At 40.1% G+C, this 16,042-nt stretch overlaps 1 protein-coding gene across 1 annotated transcript in view; it reads right to left on the bottom strand.

The window, feature by feature from the left end:
• Positions 1 to 16,042, bottom strand: part of prkn (parkin RBR E3 ubiquitin protein ligase) — a 125,837-nt gene that overhangs the window by 14,202 nt on the left and 95,593 nt on the right. Inside the window, exons 8-9 of the mRNA XM_017464758.3 lie at positions 7,424 to 7,485; positions 6,732 to 6,881 (exon numbers count right to left, since the gene is read on the bottom strand). Coding sequence (XP_017320247.1) covers positions 6,732 to 6,881; positions 7,424 to 7,485 — 212 coding nt within the window. The remainder of the gene's footprint in view (positions 1 to 6,731; positions 6,882 to 7,423; positions 7,486 to 16,042) is intronic.

The following is a 16,042-nucleotide window of genomic DNA, read 5'->3' as shown; positions in this document are numbered from 1 at the left end:
TTGTCCTGTCCCCTTAGCAGAAAAACACCCCAAAGCATAATGTTTCCACCTCCATGTTTGACGGTGGGGATGGTGTTCTTGGGGTCATAGGCAGCATTCCTCCTCCTCCAAACACGGCGAGTTGAGTTGATGCCAAAGACCTCCATTTTGGTCTCATCTGACCACATCACTTTCACCCAGTTGTCCTCTGAATCATTCAGATGTTCATTGGCAAACTTCAGACGGGCATGCGTATGTGCTTTCTTGGGCAGGGGGACCTTGCGGGCATTGCAGGATTTCAGTCCTTCACGGCGTAGTGTGTTACCAATTGTTTTCTTGGTGACTATGGTCCCAGCTGCCTTGACATCATTGACAAGATCCTCCTGTGTAGTTCTGGGCTGATTCCTCACTGTTCTCATGATCATTGCAACTCCACGAGGTGAGATCTTGCATGGAGCCCCAGGCCGAGGGAGATTGACAGTTCTTTTGTGTTTCTTCCATTTGCGAATAATCGCACCAACTGTTGTCACCTTCTCACCAAGCTGCTTGGCAATGGTCTTGTAGCCCATTCCAGACTTGTGTAGGTCTACAATCTTGTCCCTGACATCCTTGGAGAGCTCTTTGGTCTTGGCCATGGTGGAGAGTTTGGAATCTGATTTATTGATTGCTTCTGTGGACAGGTGTCTTTTATACAAGTAACAAGCTGAGATTAGGAGCACTCCCTTTAAGAGTGTGCTCCTAATCTCGGGCTCGTTACCTGTATAAAAGACACCTGGGAGCCAGAAATCTTTCTGATTCAGAGGGGGTCAAATACTTATTTCCCTCATTAAAATGCAAATCAATTTATAACATTGTTGACATGCATTTTCCTGGATTTTCTTGTTGTTATTCTGTCTCTCACTGTTCAAATAAATCTACCATTAAAATTATAGACTGATCATTTCTTTGTCAGTGGGCAAACGTACAAAATCAGCAGGGGATCAAATACTTCTTTCCCTCACTGTATCAAAGAATGCTTGAAAATAATGTGAGGCCACCTGTCTGAAAGTTGAAATTGAACCGAAAGTGGAACTTTCAACAGGACAATGATTCTAAGCACACTAGCAAATCCAACAAGGAATGGCTCAAATGAAGAAATGGAGGGTTTTGGCATGGCTTAGTCAAAGCCTGGATTTGAATCCCATTGAAATGTTGGAGGGATTTGAAACGTGCAGTACATGCAAGAAAACCTTCAAACATCTAGCAACCGAAAGAACATTGCATGGAGGAGTGGTCAAATATTCCAGCAAGCCTGGTGGACTATTATGCGAAACACCTACAAAAAGCTATTTCTGCTAAAGGGGGCAATACTTGCTTCTGAGGCCGAGCGTGTACTTTTTCCCCATAGAAGAATATCACAAATCTATTGATATTTCTGTTGAATAAATGTGCACAGTTCCCTCCACTAATATTGGCACCCTTTATAAATAAGAGCAAAGAAGGCTGTGAAAAATTGACTTTATTGTTTAACCTTTAAAATACTCTACTCTCATGGAAAAAAAAACAACTTCATTAGTAGATACTGTTTCTTTTTTTGTCTTTAATTTATTTATTCATTTTCATATGGTTTATTTACATGTGATTCATTTACGTGTGATTCATTTTCATGAGATTCATTTTCATGTGATTCATATTCAAGTGATACATTTTCAGGTGATTCATTTACTAATTTGCTTCTCTTTAAATCCAGTTTTAGACTGTGATATTACAAAGGTCTTTCCAGATTATTACTTGCTACACTGTATGAGATAACCCCAGTAAAATTGCCTGAATTCTATAACATAATTTGTTCACCATGTTAGGTTTAAATCCTCTAAAAACAGATTCGCGATGAAATAACATTACATCCTTCAAAGCATTGGCATGTTCTGCTTACTCTCACAATCCTCCAAACTCCCACACCCAAAGTCTCCATAAACAAATGAGACAGCAGTGTATCCTACAAAAACCAAACATTGTCCACAATGTGAAAACAACTCGGAGAGTAAACTGGACTAACCAACAAAATTACCAAGTCTGATAAACAGTCTGCACACAATAATAAATATAATGTCCTTACCTTTTAAAGACTTGTAGCAAATAATATAACAGTGTAGCACTTAAAGCCGAGGAGATAAAACTAATACAATTAAATAAACAGAAACTCTAACCCGGTCAGAGCATCAAAACAGAGAAGCACATTAATACAGAAGTAAATTTTAAGAGGAGTAAATCCACAAAATCTAGGTGAAGTAATGCAACGACGATATCTTCAATAAGAATCCGAATTCTGTAGAGCTGGAAGGCCGAGTGCAAAAAAATAAAAGAAGAGCGAAAAAGACTCCGCCGTGTAGGTGATGCAGTTCACCCCGATATCAAGAGTTTAACATAGTCTCCTGCTTCCTCCGCTGAAATCAAGTCCTTCTGAACATTCAATGTGAAGCCGAGCTGGGTGAAGTATTCCATAGCGAGCGCTCTGAATACCACGAAGTTGACGCCGAACCTTGTTAAACGCGGCCCGGGCCCGGGCTGTCTTGGCTGTGTAGTCAGGGAAAACGGAGATGGTCAAGTCCTTCACTTTAATCCGCTGGATCTCTCTCGCACGGCGTAAAATGTCAACACAGTCACTGTGATAGTGGAAACTGCACACAACAGCTCGTGGTCCTTCACCAGGCTTGGGCTTCGGCAGAAGGGTCCGGTGGGACCGGTCCAAAACCGGCTCCTCCTCCAGACCAAACGCTTCTTTTAACAAGGCCACTACAGCAGCACTTGTACATGTGTCAGCGCCCTCTGGAACTCCCACTATCCTAACGTTATTGCGCCGTGACCTCGACTCCAAATCCTCACATTTATTCTCTAATTGAGTCACGGTCGCAGTGAGAGACTCAATAGTAGTCTTCATATGAGCTATGTCATCGGTGCAACCGGAGAATAGATACTGTTTCAAAGTTGATCAAATGTTTGCATGTCCAAATATGTCAAAAAAGCCAACAATATCCATGGGTGTACTTATATTTTTTCACATGACTGTATATATACACGCTGAGAGAAGCTTGGAGACTGATGCTCTGAACAACATTCCTAATCTATAATATTTTCATAATGGGTTTGCCCCCAAATTCAGTCACTCTTAACCCTGCTATCAGTCTGCCCACTAATAGTGCATTTCCCCATCTGCTCAGTGACCTCTGACCCCTCTACTTTATGGGGACTTCCTTGCCCTCTGCTGCTCGTTTTATTGTCCAATCATACAGCGATTAGGGTGTAATTGCCACACCATTTGCATGATGTTTTCTAATTAGCCAGTTGATTAAAGATTAGGGTGCTGTTTGGCAGCCATTAGTGCTGACTGATTGCATGTTTGCAAATACAAACATTATCAGTGCAGGGATGCAGTGATGTACTGGGTAGAAGTTCATCTCTACTTTTCGTCCCAGTTTGAACCACCAGAAGAAAGACTTACCTGCAGGCAGAGACTGCGCTGAGCTTCTACTCTGTTTACCTGATTCTCAAACCTTTATAAGCGAGTCTAAGAGAATAGCAGCACTGTTCAATATTCTCTGTGATGTGTGTCAGAAATAAACCAAAGGAGTGTTTGATGGCGGATATGTTAACACCATTATAGTCAGCAGTGCATCTGAGTTTGCAGAGGAAAATGGCTAGAAATACTTAAAACCTATAAAGAAATCAGGTTCCCTTATACATAGTAGGGCTGTAAAATTCCTTAAAATTACATAAAATTATTTGAAATATTTTAATGCTGCACAATTTTATACATCATATTTGTATTGTATGACACAGACAAAATCATGAAAAGGCATTATCAGAAATTTATAATTGAACATTCTGCATTTGTTTTATATTTATTTACCAACAGTAACATTTTGATTTTACATTTCTTATGTTAACTAGTGTCCACATAAAAATCCACCACTGAATAATTTTCTAGCAATTAGGCTGAATCTCAAATTGCTACATTCCTCATATACATGACTGCGTAGAGTATAATGTCATAGCATCATAGGCCATTATATAAGTGCACCATATGGTCTGCACTTATATAGCGCTTTTTTCCAAAGCGGTTTACACTGTGTCTCATTCACTCATTCACTCATTCACACACACACACACACACACACACTCACACACCAATTATAGCAGAGCTGCCATGCAAGACGCCAACTTGCTATCGGGAGCAACTTGGGGTTCAGTGTCTTGCCAAGGACACCTCGGTATGTTGAGTCACGTGGGCCGGGAATCGAACCACCAACCCTGCGATTAGCGGACAACCCGCTCTACTACCTGAGCCACAGCCGCCCCATATGCCAAATATAACACCATCTGTGATGCAGCCACAGAAAATAATGATTCCAATATATGTCATTTTAAAGCTGCTAGATTAAGTACTATATATTTACTTAATATCAATATAAGGACATATTCATTGTTCGTGTTTTAGATTAATTAATGTGAAATGCTGAACAAAAAAAAAAAAAAAAAAACCTGCATCACGTGTAATGTACCCTGGCTAAGGTCTAGGTTTTAAATGGGGACCGTAACATTTTACTCTCCGACAGTGGATGAGAGTAGGCAACCAGCTACCAAAATGAATTCACACACACATACACAGAAAAATGCATCTCAATTAAGTTAAAGTACACCTATTATGTTTTTTCAAATATTACCGTTCATGTAGTGTGTTCTAGAGCTGTTTGTGAACGTAAAAAGTGTGCAAAAAGTTTCAAAAATCAAAGCGCATGACAAAATGAGTTATTGACTCCCAAAAGAAGGAACTGATTCTGAACAGCTGAAACGAGTCGTTAGTAATTCCAGACTTAGTTCCTGTACTAACCTACGTAGGTTTGTAACTAAAAGCCCCGCTTCTGGTCTTCATCCGCTGCTCATGAACAGACGGAGCTGAAACTCGTTATGGTAGTGGACGTTTCCTTTTCCACACACGCTGACAGCGGTAGACAAAATCACAACAGACTGGGACATCTGACCAATCAGAGCAGAGCATGCTCTCCGAAAAGAGGAGTTTAGAATGAATCTTTTTGAACGGATCATTTAGCAAGTCATTTGTGACACTGGGGGGGGGGGGGAAAGGTAATGCTGCAATTTAAATTATGAGCACATTACAGTGTTTTTTGACCTTGGGTGCATGTAAATCTATTGTATGAGACATCTAAAACAAAATTAGGCACGTTTCAAAACCATAATAGGTGCGCTTTAAATCCCTTGCCAGACTCATAGGCATCCATAACGTTTTTTCTGAAGGCCTTACAGAACTCTGTAGATCTTGGCATGATGACACCACACACCTCAATAACAAAGTGGACACCAGACGCTATATATGAGAGGGATATAAATAAGACAGGTTCCACCTGCACTCTCTAAGCAGATTCTAATCACTGGCTTAAACTGGCACTGATCTTAAACACCTGTCAACTTTATTAATAGGCACCGTTTCAAAGAGGTTCGAACATTTGCTTGTCAAAAAAGCCAACAATTTCCATGGGGTTTACTTATTTTTTCACATGACTGTGAGACTATCATACAGCACAAAAACAAAACATAGCAGATTGTGGAGATTTGGTTTTCCAATGTACCCATGTGTAATTATACAGTCAAGGTTTTCATGTAACTGTATCCATCAAGAAATGATGCAAGAACATTTACTTCTACTTTGCCTCTGTATTCCAACATACTGATTCTCTGCTTCTGCACTTGTGACTCACTTCTGTTACTGTGGATGGTCCCACATGGATACTCTAAACATTTACATTTGGCAAGATCAGTATATTCACCCTTGCTTCAGTGGATTGACTCACACTGGAATACTGTAGATTTGCATCAAAGAACTGCTGCTGTAATCATAAAGAGATGAGATGTATTGTGCTCATCTCAGGTCTCTTTTTCATAATATGCTGATACTGAACATCATTTGTACTCTAATGATTTATAATCCCACTATCCTGTGTCAACCTGAAGAGGTTCTTTTTTGAATTTGGTTCCTTTACTCAGGGAGTTTTTCCTTGTCACTGTTGCCTCTGGCTTGCTCTTTAGGGATCTAAATCTACATTCAATGACTACGTTTACATGGACAGCAGTAAGCTAATTATGGACCTTATTCTGAATAAGACAATATAGTGATTAAGGTGTTTACATGAGTTGCTTTTTGAATATTCCTCTCATGTTCCCATTTTACATGTTATAGAACATAGATTGATTAATGGTACACGTCATTACGTCACCACGCCACGCCATCCGACGTTCCCTTCAGGATTTCACATATCGACATACAGGTGGTCTTCGTTATGATACCGTATACAGTTTTGGCTGTTTCATTTTTAATTTAACGAAAGCTTCAAGTGCAGTTAATTATTTGTCCTGCTATACGTGCAAATAGACGACTGCTTGAAGCCATGGGCTGTGTCCGAAACCGCGTACTTTCCTACTATATAATAGAATTAAAAACTGTGATTTGGCCCTGCATTGATGCTGCTGCATTTATATGTCTAAAGATTCATTTAAGAATAAAGAGTTTTCCTCTGAAGGTTATCAGGGAATCAGGCAACCGCAAAGGTCAGACGTTTAATGAATTTACAGATTTAAAAGCTGTAACGGACGACATAAATGATGGGAAATGAGCTGCATTGAACATTACAGGAGTAGTTTTTCTGTTTCAGAGATGTTTAAGATGTTAATATTTTTGCAGGAGGAGAGTGACTCACCCCGCATCCGAGGCCATCTTTCAGTTCGCACTGCACCCTCCTGCGTTCATCCTCGAGGGAGAGACCCGCCCCGCAGCCTGGAGCAGGGCAAAGAACTCCCCCCATCTGCAGCAAACACTCCTCCGCCGCATAGCGCTGGTACCGTTCATACTGGTAGAGAGAGAGAGAGAGAGAGAGAGAAAGAGAGAGAGAGAGAGAAAGAGAGAGAGAGAAAAAGATGGTGTTTAGAGACAAACACAACAGAGTCCTGAGACAAAAGAGATGAAGAGACCAAGAGAGAAAGAGCACTATAATGAGAGAGCCACACATTTGCCACAGTACAGTAATATAAAGCCAACAAAGGAGAATTGGCCTTCTTGATGGAGCTCAAAATGTTCGCTTTGTAAACGCTTTCACAAATCATTGTGAAATACAAGAAAAACTTTGATGAAAAACCTGTTGTGAGGCAGATAGTGGTCTTGGTTTAGAGAGATGGAGAGATAGTAACAGAAAGGAGTGGAGGTGACAGAAAGCTGCTCGCTGCTTGGAGCAGACTTATTGAGTGGCATGAAGAAACAGCAGACGAGCCTATTAAGAAGCTGTCAGATAGGACAACCTGTCAATATTGTCCTCTGAGAGACAGCAAGTGTGTGTGTGTGTGTGTGTGTGTGTGTGTGTGTGTCTACAATTAGAGTTTAATGTTCACAACCCACCTGCTCATCTCCCAGGACCCGGAAATGATGCAACTCTTTAATGAGAGAGTCAGAGCATCCAGCTAGAGGAAGGGAAAAGGAGAAAGAAGAAACAAAGGCAAACTTAGTGAAATGAAACACATAAACAAAGAGACTGACTTTACACGGATACTGACACTAAAACCAGTGCTATTCAAACACAGCGTTATGTCACTGCTTGATGACTAATGTCACACACACAAACACACAGAAAGAGAGAAGAGGAGAGGCTGCCACTCTTTTTTTTAACCTGCAAACAGAAACAAGTGTGACAAAGTGTGAAAGTCTCCAGGAGAACTGACGGAGATTCTCCAAGATGCTTTGAAAACCATTCCATCAAATTCCCTCCACAAAATCTATCCCTTAGGACTAGTGTGCCTGAGACTTTTGCATAGACTTTTGCACATATTGGGGTTGAACATCATGAGTCCTAGATGTAATTATATAGACCTTATTAAACCTAGCTCAGATTGCTGCAAATTAACCGGGTGCCAGTCTATAAAATACCATTGGTACACAGCAGATCCTAATAATTATACTAATGGTAGCAGGCTAAAGGAAGGAAAGTTCAATTTTTCACATAATGAACTAGAAGTCTCACTACTGAGAGCTTTTCAGTCAGCAAGCAACAGGGTTGGGCAACACCAGTGCACTGCAAAAAAAATAACATAAAAAAATAATAATAAAAAAAAGACGACATCTTAGCAAGGGAAAATATCTTGAATATAGTCAGCTTTACCTAGCATTTCCTATTACAAGATTACAACAAACCAAATATAAGATTAGTAATTAATTCTCAGCATTTTTACAAATAAGTTCAAGCCTTAAATCGTCTTTTTCTATTGCCGGATCATTCCTACAAAGAAGCAAAATGATCTACCAATAGAACAAGAACATGTAATGGTTGAAATGAGTATAAATGTCTAGAAATATGTTTAATGATCTTATGTATGGTTAATTGTAATCTTCTTAACGGACGAGATGTTAAACCGAGGTCCTGACTCTCTGTGGTCATTAAAAATCCCAGGACATTTCTCGTAAGGGAGTAGGGGTATAACCCAGGTGTCCTGGTGAAATTCCGCCATTGGCCCTTATCTATCATGGCCCCCTACAAATCTCCATTCCTGAACTGGATACATCACTCTCTCTTCTCCACTAATATCTGGTGTGTGGTGGGTGTTCTGGAGCACTATGGCTGCCGTCACATCATCCACGTGGATGCTACACACTGGTGGTGGTTGAAGCGATTTCCCCCATACAATGTAAAGTGCTTTGAGTGACTAGAAAAGCGCTATATAAATCTAAGGAATTATAACAGGAAATACTAGATAAATATGGCTAAATTCAAGATATTTTCCCTTGATAAGATTTTTTTTTTGCAGTGTTTGTAACGATTCCTTAGAGAACACATCAGACCCATGGTTAGAACATATGAGCTAAACCATGCCCCAGTAGCTAGTAATATCAAGACTATGCTGATACAATCATTTGCACAGTCTTCTTGTGTTGATGTCTGATGGTTTTTCAGGACATTTCAAATTGTTGTATTGGTTATGGCCAATGCTTGTGCAATGGCTCTGATACATTTTCCATCTTTTATAATGTCTTGCTTTTCTCCCATAGACAGCTCTCTGGTCTTTATGTTGGTTTATCTTTTTTTTAACAACAAATGCAATCTTTATAGGTGAAACTCAGGGCTCAGACCAAAAGTAAACATTCAGAGCTATTTATTGTTTAACAATCAATCGAACCGGGCACATCTGTTCAACAAGAAACTTTTTTTTTTATTGCCAGTCACATGTTCCAATTTTTTTAACCACTTGAAAAATGGGTGGGTTCCAACAAAAGGCGCCATGTTCCAAGTTGTTTAACACATCTAGATGTAACTATCAGGAAATGAAAGCTGATATTCTGTTCCATCATCTCATATTCATCATTTTCTCTCAAATCCAAACATCTTCAATCTATAACAAAAACAATAGAACTGGCCTTGCCTGTTCCCATACTTTCAGAGGAGACCGTAGTGTATGTTGTATATGGTAAGGGAAGGTCAGTTCTGCTTATGGTTATTAATGGCTAACTGAGAAGAGTGTCCATCATTGAGAAAAAAAAAAAAACTTGCTAAAATGTCAAATGATTCTGGTTCTGACAAATTATTACCATTTGCCTGTAGGGAGTTTCTAAAACAGATAATTCCCTGGGTGCGTGAGGTCCATGGCTCACTGATGTCACACAGCGCCTGCTCTGAGAGCTGCTGCTGACCAGTTAACATTTCTACTGTGTGCACAATGCCCTGCAGTCTGGCCTTTGAGCAGGAAGATGCTGAACTGAAGCACATAATTATGAATGAGATTAAGATGCTCTTGATGTTGGATCTGTAGAACTGAGACAGAACTGGCTGTAAGATGTTGCGTTTCTACAACTTTCTTCGAAAGAACACTCGCTGATGACCTTTTTTTCTCCATGAGCATGGAATAACACTGATGTTTCTTTTCCCTCTCATTCATTTTTGCATGTCTGCCTGACTGTGTGTGTATGAAATGGACCAGCGGGCAAAGGGACAAGACGGATATTCTTTTTTTCCTCACTCGTTATCTATACTTTTTATATTACGATAGATTTTTAGTCTCAAGGTAGTGTCCAGATCGAAAGTATCCATATGTCAGTATTGATCTGCTCATCCCTAGCACACAGCACTATTTGCTACTATCTGTTTAAGAAAGCATAAAGCTTATGGAGAGCAAACTCCAGGATTAAATATTGTGCTTACATCAAATAGTCAGACAGTGGTGCTGCACTTCTCACTGAAGTAGATGAAAAAGGCACTTATGTTCAAAGTGTTAACAACAGATTGACTGAGAGACATCTCTGCCTTGAAGAATGCATTGAAGGCCACAGGTAATTCTGAAGTCTGAATACCGATGTGGACAATTTTGGTTTTTGCCCCTCAGTGAACATGCATAGGTTAACACTAAATACATCCCACTGAGAATACTGTAGTTATAGCACACACACACAATCACAACAGCCGAGTTGAAACTGTGAGTTAAAGCTCAGGGGCAGCAGGACAGTGGGTGTTTTCCTCCAGCCTCCTGATAATAGAGGTGAAACCCTCATCTTTCTCTCCAGCACATCAACACTTTCATACCCTCTTAAATATCAGAACTAAAACTCCACTGCAAATACACACCACCTGCTCGGGGGCACAGTGGTTACATCTTCATATACTATGTGCTAATTTATCTGGTGCGACCACCTGCCTTCAAAATCATCTTGACAGCAGTGTCCACTCACTGTGAGTGCTTGCAGCTGCATGCGTGTTTATGGAGAATAAGAAAGGTGACACCAACGGCACCTAGAATACGCTTGAGGCCTGTGAGCTGCGGAATGCTAATGTTGCTAATCTTCCTCTAGGGTCGCTAACGCAAACACGATTCACTTTTCTTATGCAAATAGCGGCAGCGTGCACTAATCAGGGTTGGACGCGCCTGGGGACTTCGCCACTGCCAGCAAATATTAAACAAGATGAGAGGAGAAAAGACTCACATTTGTCTAAAAGTAATTAAAGATGTAGCCCACAGAGACGGCATGATGTTGCCATGGCAATAAGAGGCCAGGAGAGTCACCCAAAAGTTGGGGAGGAAGATGGACTAAAAAAAGGAGAGAGGTATACACAGAGAGAGAAAGAGACAGCAGTGCAGAGAGAGAGAGATCAGAAATGGAGAGAGCAACATGGAAAAACAAAGATAAAGGACAAACAGAAGGAGAGAGATCCACATGAGAGAGATGCAGATAGTAAGCAATCACAGAGGGAAAAAGACAGGGTGAGACAGAAAGACAGAAAGAGCCAAAGACATATTGAAGAACAAAATGAAAGAAAAAACATCAGGAGAAACTGAGGGGAAAATGGAGTGACATATAAAAGAGAGAGGAGTGTGTAGAAATAAAGCAGTCAGTACAAGACAGATAGGGCAGACTGAGACATAAATAGAGATTGAAGAGTTGACAGAGAAAATGACAGCAAGTCAGAAACAGAGGAAAAAGAGGTAAAGAGCGAGACAGACAGACAAGAGAGTAGGGAAGAGAGAGCATGAAGTTACCGGACAAGTGCAGTTGGCTTCACTAAACTCTACACAAGGAACGATCATTGAAAGCAATCAACTCAATGAATTAACTCACTCAATTGCATTCTCTAATGATAGCTGTTAAAGCCACAAGATTATTGATCTCCCACTACTGCGCCTGCATCCTTATGGGACACACAATGAGGCCTAATAAGCCCTCAGAGCGTGAGGCTACTCCACTGAGAGCACAGCGGTTGGGGCAGTAACTTTACAAGGTGATTAACAACCATTAGAAATAAAAGGTAGACAAGTAAGAGAAAATGTATACAGGAGAGAAAGACGGTATGTCTTAAAATATGGTTATCTACAGTGCCCTCCACTAATATTGGCACAGTTAGTAAAGATGAGCAAAGAAGGCTGTGAAAAACTCAGAAAATTCTGAGTTCAGAAAATTCACAAAAATACTCTGCTCTCATGGATATCAAACAACTGCAAACACAACACAGATTTATCCAAAATCAAATATTTTTGTTAATACAAGTGTGCAACAATTCTTGGCACCATTTTAGTCAATACTTTGTGCTAGCTCCCTTTGCCAAGATAACAGCTCTGAGTCTTCTCCTATAATGCCTGATGAGGTTGGAGAATACATGGCGAGTGATCTGAGACCATTCCTCCATACAGAATCTCTCCAGATCCTTCACATTTTGAGGTCTACACTGGAGGACTCTCCTCTTCAGTTCACCCCACAGGTTTTCTGTGGGTTTCATGTCAGGGGACTGGGATGGCCACGGCAGGACCTTGATTCTGTGGTCAGTAAACCATTTTTGTGTTGATTTTGATGTATGTTTTGGATCATTTTCCTGCTGGAAGATCCAACCACGGCCCATTTTAAGCTTTCTGCCAGAGGCAGTCAGGTTTTCATTTTATATCTGTTGATATTGATAGAGTCCATGATGCCATGTATCCTAACAAAATATCCAGGTCCTCTGGCAGAAAAACATCCCCAGAATATTAAAGAGCCACCACCATATTTAACCGTGGCCATGAGGTACTTTTCCATATTCCATCTGACCATAGAACCTGATCCCATGTGAAGTTCCAGTAGTGTCTGGAAAACTTGTGTCTGGAGTTTGTTTTTGGATGAGAGTAGAGGCTTTTTTCTTGAAACCCTTCCAAAAAAAAAAAATTGTGGTGATGTTAATGAGATTGTAGTTTTGGAGACTTTCTGACCCCAAGACGCAACTAAGTTCTGCAATTCTCCAGCTGTGATCCTCGAATCGTCCTCTTCACAGTGCGTTGAGACAATATAGACACGTGCAATTCCAGGTTGATTCCAGGTTGATATTTCCAGTTGACTGGAACTTCTTAATTATTTCCCTGATGGTGGAAATGGGCATTTTCAATAACTGTGCTATTTTCTTATAGCCACTTCCCATTTTGTGAAGCTGAACAACCTTTTGCCGCACATCACAGCAATATTCCTTGGTCTTACCCATTGTTATTAATGACTAAGGGAATTTGGCCTGTGTGTTACTCATATTTGTACTCCTGTGAAACAGGAAGTCATGTTCGAACAATTTCCTGTTCCTAGTCACCCAGGTGTACTAAACATTTTTTAAATATCAATGGGAATATACTTCAAATATATTTTCTTATATGAATTTATAGTGGTGCCAATAATTGTGGCACACCTATATTTAACAAAGTTTTTTTTTTGATAAACCTGTGTTGTGTTTTCAATTGTTTGATATCCCTTCACTAATATTGGCACCCTTGGTAAATATGATCAAAGAAGGCTATGAAAATTTGTTTAAAAAAAAAAAAAAAAATTCACAAAAATACTCTGCTCTCATTGATATTAAACAACTGCAAACAGGTTTATCAAAAAATATATTTGTTAAATATAGATGTCCAACAATTATTGGTACCCTTATGAGAAAAATATATTCGAAGTATATTCACATTGATATTTAACTTTTTTTTCCTTTTTTTTTTTTCTTTTTACTAACAGAGGGCTGAATCCATTCAGTGTTGAGTTACAATCCCAATGCCGAAAAAGTGGGACAGTATGGACAATGCAAAAAACAAACAACTGAAAATTAAATTCACCCTGTCCTATATTGAAAACACATTATTAGATGTTTTACTTTGTGAATTAAATTTATTTTGCACCACACTCCAAAAAAGTTGGGACAGTTGACTGTTTACCACTGTGTAACGTCACCTTTTCTTTTGATAACACTTATTAAGCGTTTGGACACTAAAGACACCAGTTGGTTAAGTGGAATTTTCCCCTATTCATCCATTATGCATTTCTGCTCAGCTTTACTTAGCCTTCGTTGCCTTATTTTGCGCTTCATAATGCATCACACATTCTCAATCGGAGACAGGTCAGGACTGCAGGCAGGCCATGCTAGCACCCGCACTCTCTGCTTACACAACCATGTGCTTGTAATCCGGGCAGAATGTGGTTTGCCGTTGTCCTGCTCTGGATAGCAGCATATGTTGCTCCAAAATGTGTACACATCTTTCTGCATTAATGGTGCCTTCACAGATATACAAGTTACTCATGACACGGGCACTGACACACCCCCATACCATGACAGATGCTGGCTTTTGGACCTGATGCTGATAACAGCTTGGATGGTCCTTTTCCTCTTTGGCCTGGAGAACACGACGGCTGTTTTGTCCAAAAACTATTTGAAATGTTGACTCGTCAGACCACAAAACACGATTCCACTGTGCTACTGTCCATCTCAGATGAGACTGAGCCCAGAGAAGTCAGTGGTGTTTCAGGACAGTGTTGATGCATGGCTTCTGCTTTGTATAGTAAAGCCTTAAGTTGCATCTGTGGATTTAGCGGCAAATGGTGTTTTCTGACAAAGGTTTACCAAAGTATTCCCGAGCCCATGTCAGGATATCCATTACAGACTCCTGAGAGGTTTTAAGACAGTGATGTCTGAGGGATCTGAGATCACACACGTTTAGAAGTGGTTTTCGGCCTTGCCCTTTATGCACAGAGATTTGACCGGATTCCTTTAATCGTTTAATTATATTGTGCACTGTACGAGATGAAATGCCAAAATCCTACTGATTTGTCTTTGGGGAATGTTGTTCTCAAAGTGTTGGTTTATTCACTGACACATCTGTTGGCAGATTGGCAAGCCTCGACCCATACTTGCTCTTGAACGACTAGGCCTTTTTTGCAGGCTCCTTACATACTATGATTAGATCATTGCCTCACCTGTCTCACATCACCTTCTTATTTCAACTTGTCACATCGCTATTAGTTATAAATTGCCCCTGTCCCAACTTTTTTTGGAATGTGTTGCAAGCATCTTCAAACAACTATGTAGTTGATTAGATAAAACATCAAATACATGGTCTTTATACGTTTTTTTTGTTGTTGTTTGTTTAGATACAAGTCAAAACACAATTACAAATCACCCGTTTGTTTTTATTAGCATTTTCCATACTATCCCAACTTTTTCAAAATTGGAGTTGTATATGCACATAACTAGAGATTTAATTGCTACTAGGACAGTTGTGTGGGAGTCGTGTTCACAGGGTCGAGTTTCCTGGAAAACAGAGGCATTCCAGAGGAGTTACGTGCGATTCTCAACTTGAATGTTGACACAAAGTGCTCCATTGGTCCACATTTTCAATCCCCTGATTTTTTCATGCCTAAAAGTAAGCACTTATGTTTAAAACTGTGGTGTTGACAGTTGAAAAACCCTACCCCTGACAGCTCTACTCAGAAATTTTTTTTAGCCATCTTGAGGCATGAACTACACACTGGTGATTTGCATAAACTGAATGGAATGCCCAGAAATTCGACGTATGTACCCACACAAGTAGACTCTCAATATGGAGAACTTTCACCGTGTAAATATCTTTTGAACATGACCCATTAACTCTAACAGTAGTCCTGTGTTCAGCAAATTATAACTATGGTCCAATGACACATTTCCGGGATTTTGGAAGATGCCTTATCCACAGTCTCCACAGAAAAAATATACTCACAGTAGTATAAATAGATGAGGCTGTAAGAATTACAACAAGCTAAAATTCTGTTAGCTGATACCTAGTTAAGTGCAAGTTTGGTGTAAGTTTGGTGTAGGCTTAGTGCTTGTTTAAGTGTTTACTAAAGAGGCATGCCTTCAGTCTTGGTCTGAAGACAGCCAGTCTGGAGTCTTGGAGAGTCCATACAACCACCTGGGTGCCTATACAGAGACTTGAGGCATGTCTTTCTTGTGTTTTAAGGATTGTGGATAAACCTGAGCCTAGAAGGTAATATCGTTTTGATATACCTATTCAGGTAGGTGGGTGCTGGTCCATTTGGGCTTTATAGGCTTTGTTTTAAATCTGGTGAGGGTAGCTACAGAGAGTCATTGAAGGGAATGCAGCATGTTATGAATGTAGGAGAAATCAGAGATGGGGAAAAAAGGCTTTCAGATAAGTTGCAGGGGTCATGATGGAGAAGAGCTGCCAGGAGTAAATTCAATCGTGACATGAGCAAGCACATGAGTGACTT

This window comes from Ictalurus punctatus, chromosome 3, assembly GCF_001660625.3.
Source record: "Ictalurus punctatus breed USDA103 chromosome 3, Coco_2.0, whole genome shotgun sequence".
In the NCBI taxonomy this organism is placed as follows: Eukaryota; Metazoa; Chordata; class Actinopteri; order Siluriformes; family Ictaluridae; genus Ictalurus; species Ictalurus punctatus.
This window is presented reverse-complemented; position numbering and strand designations above follow the sequence as displayed.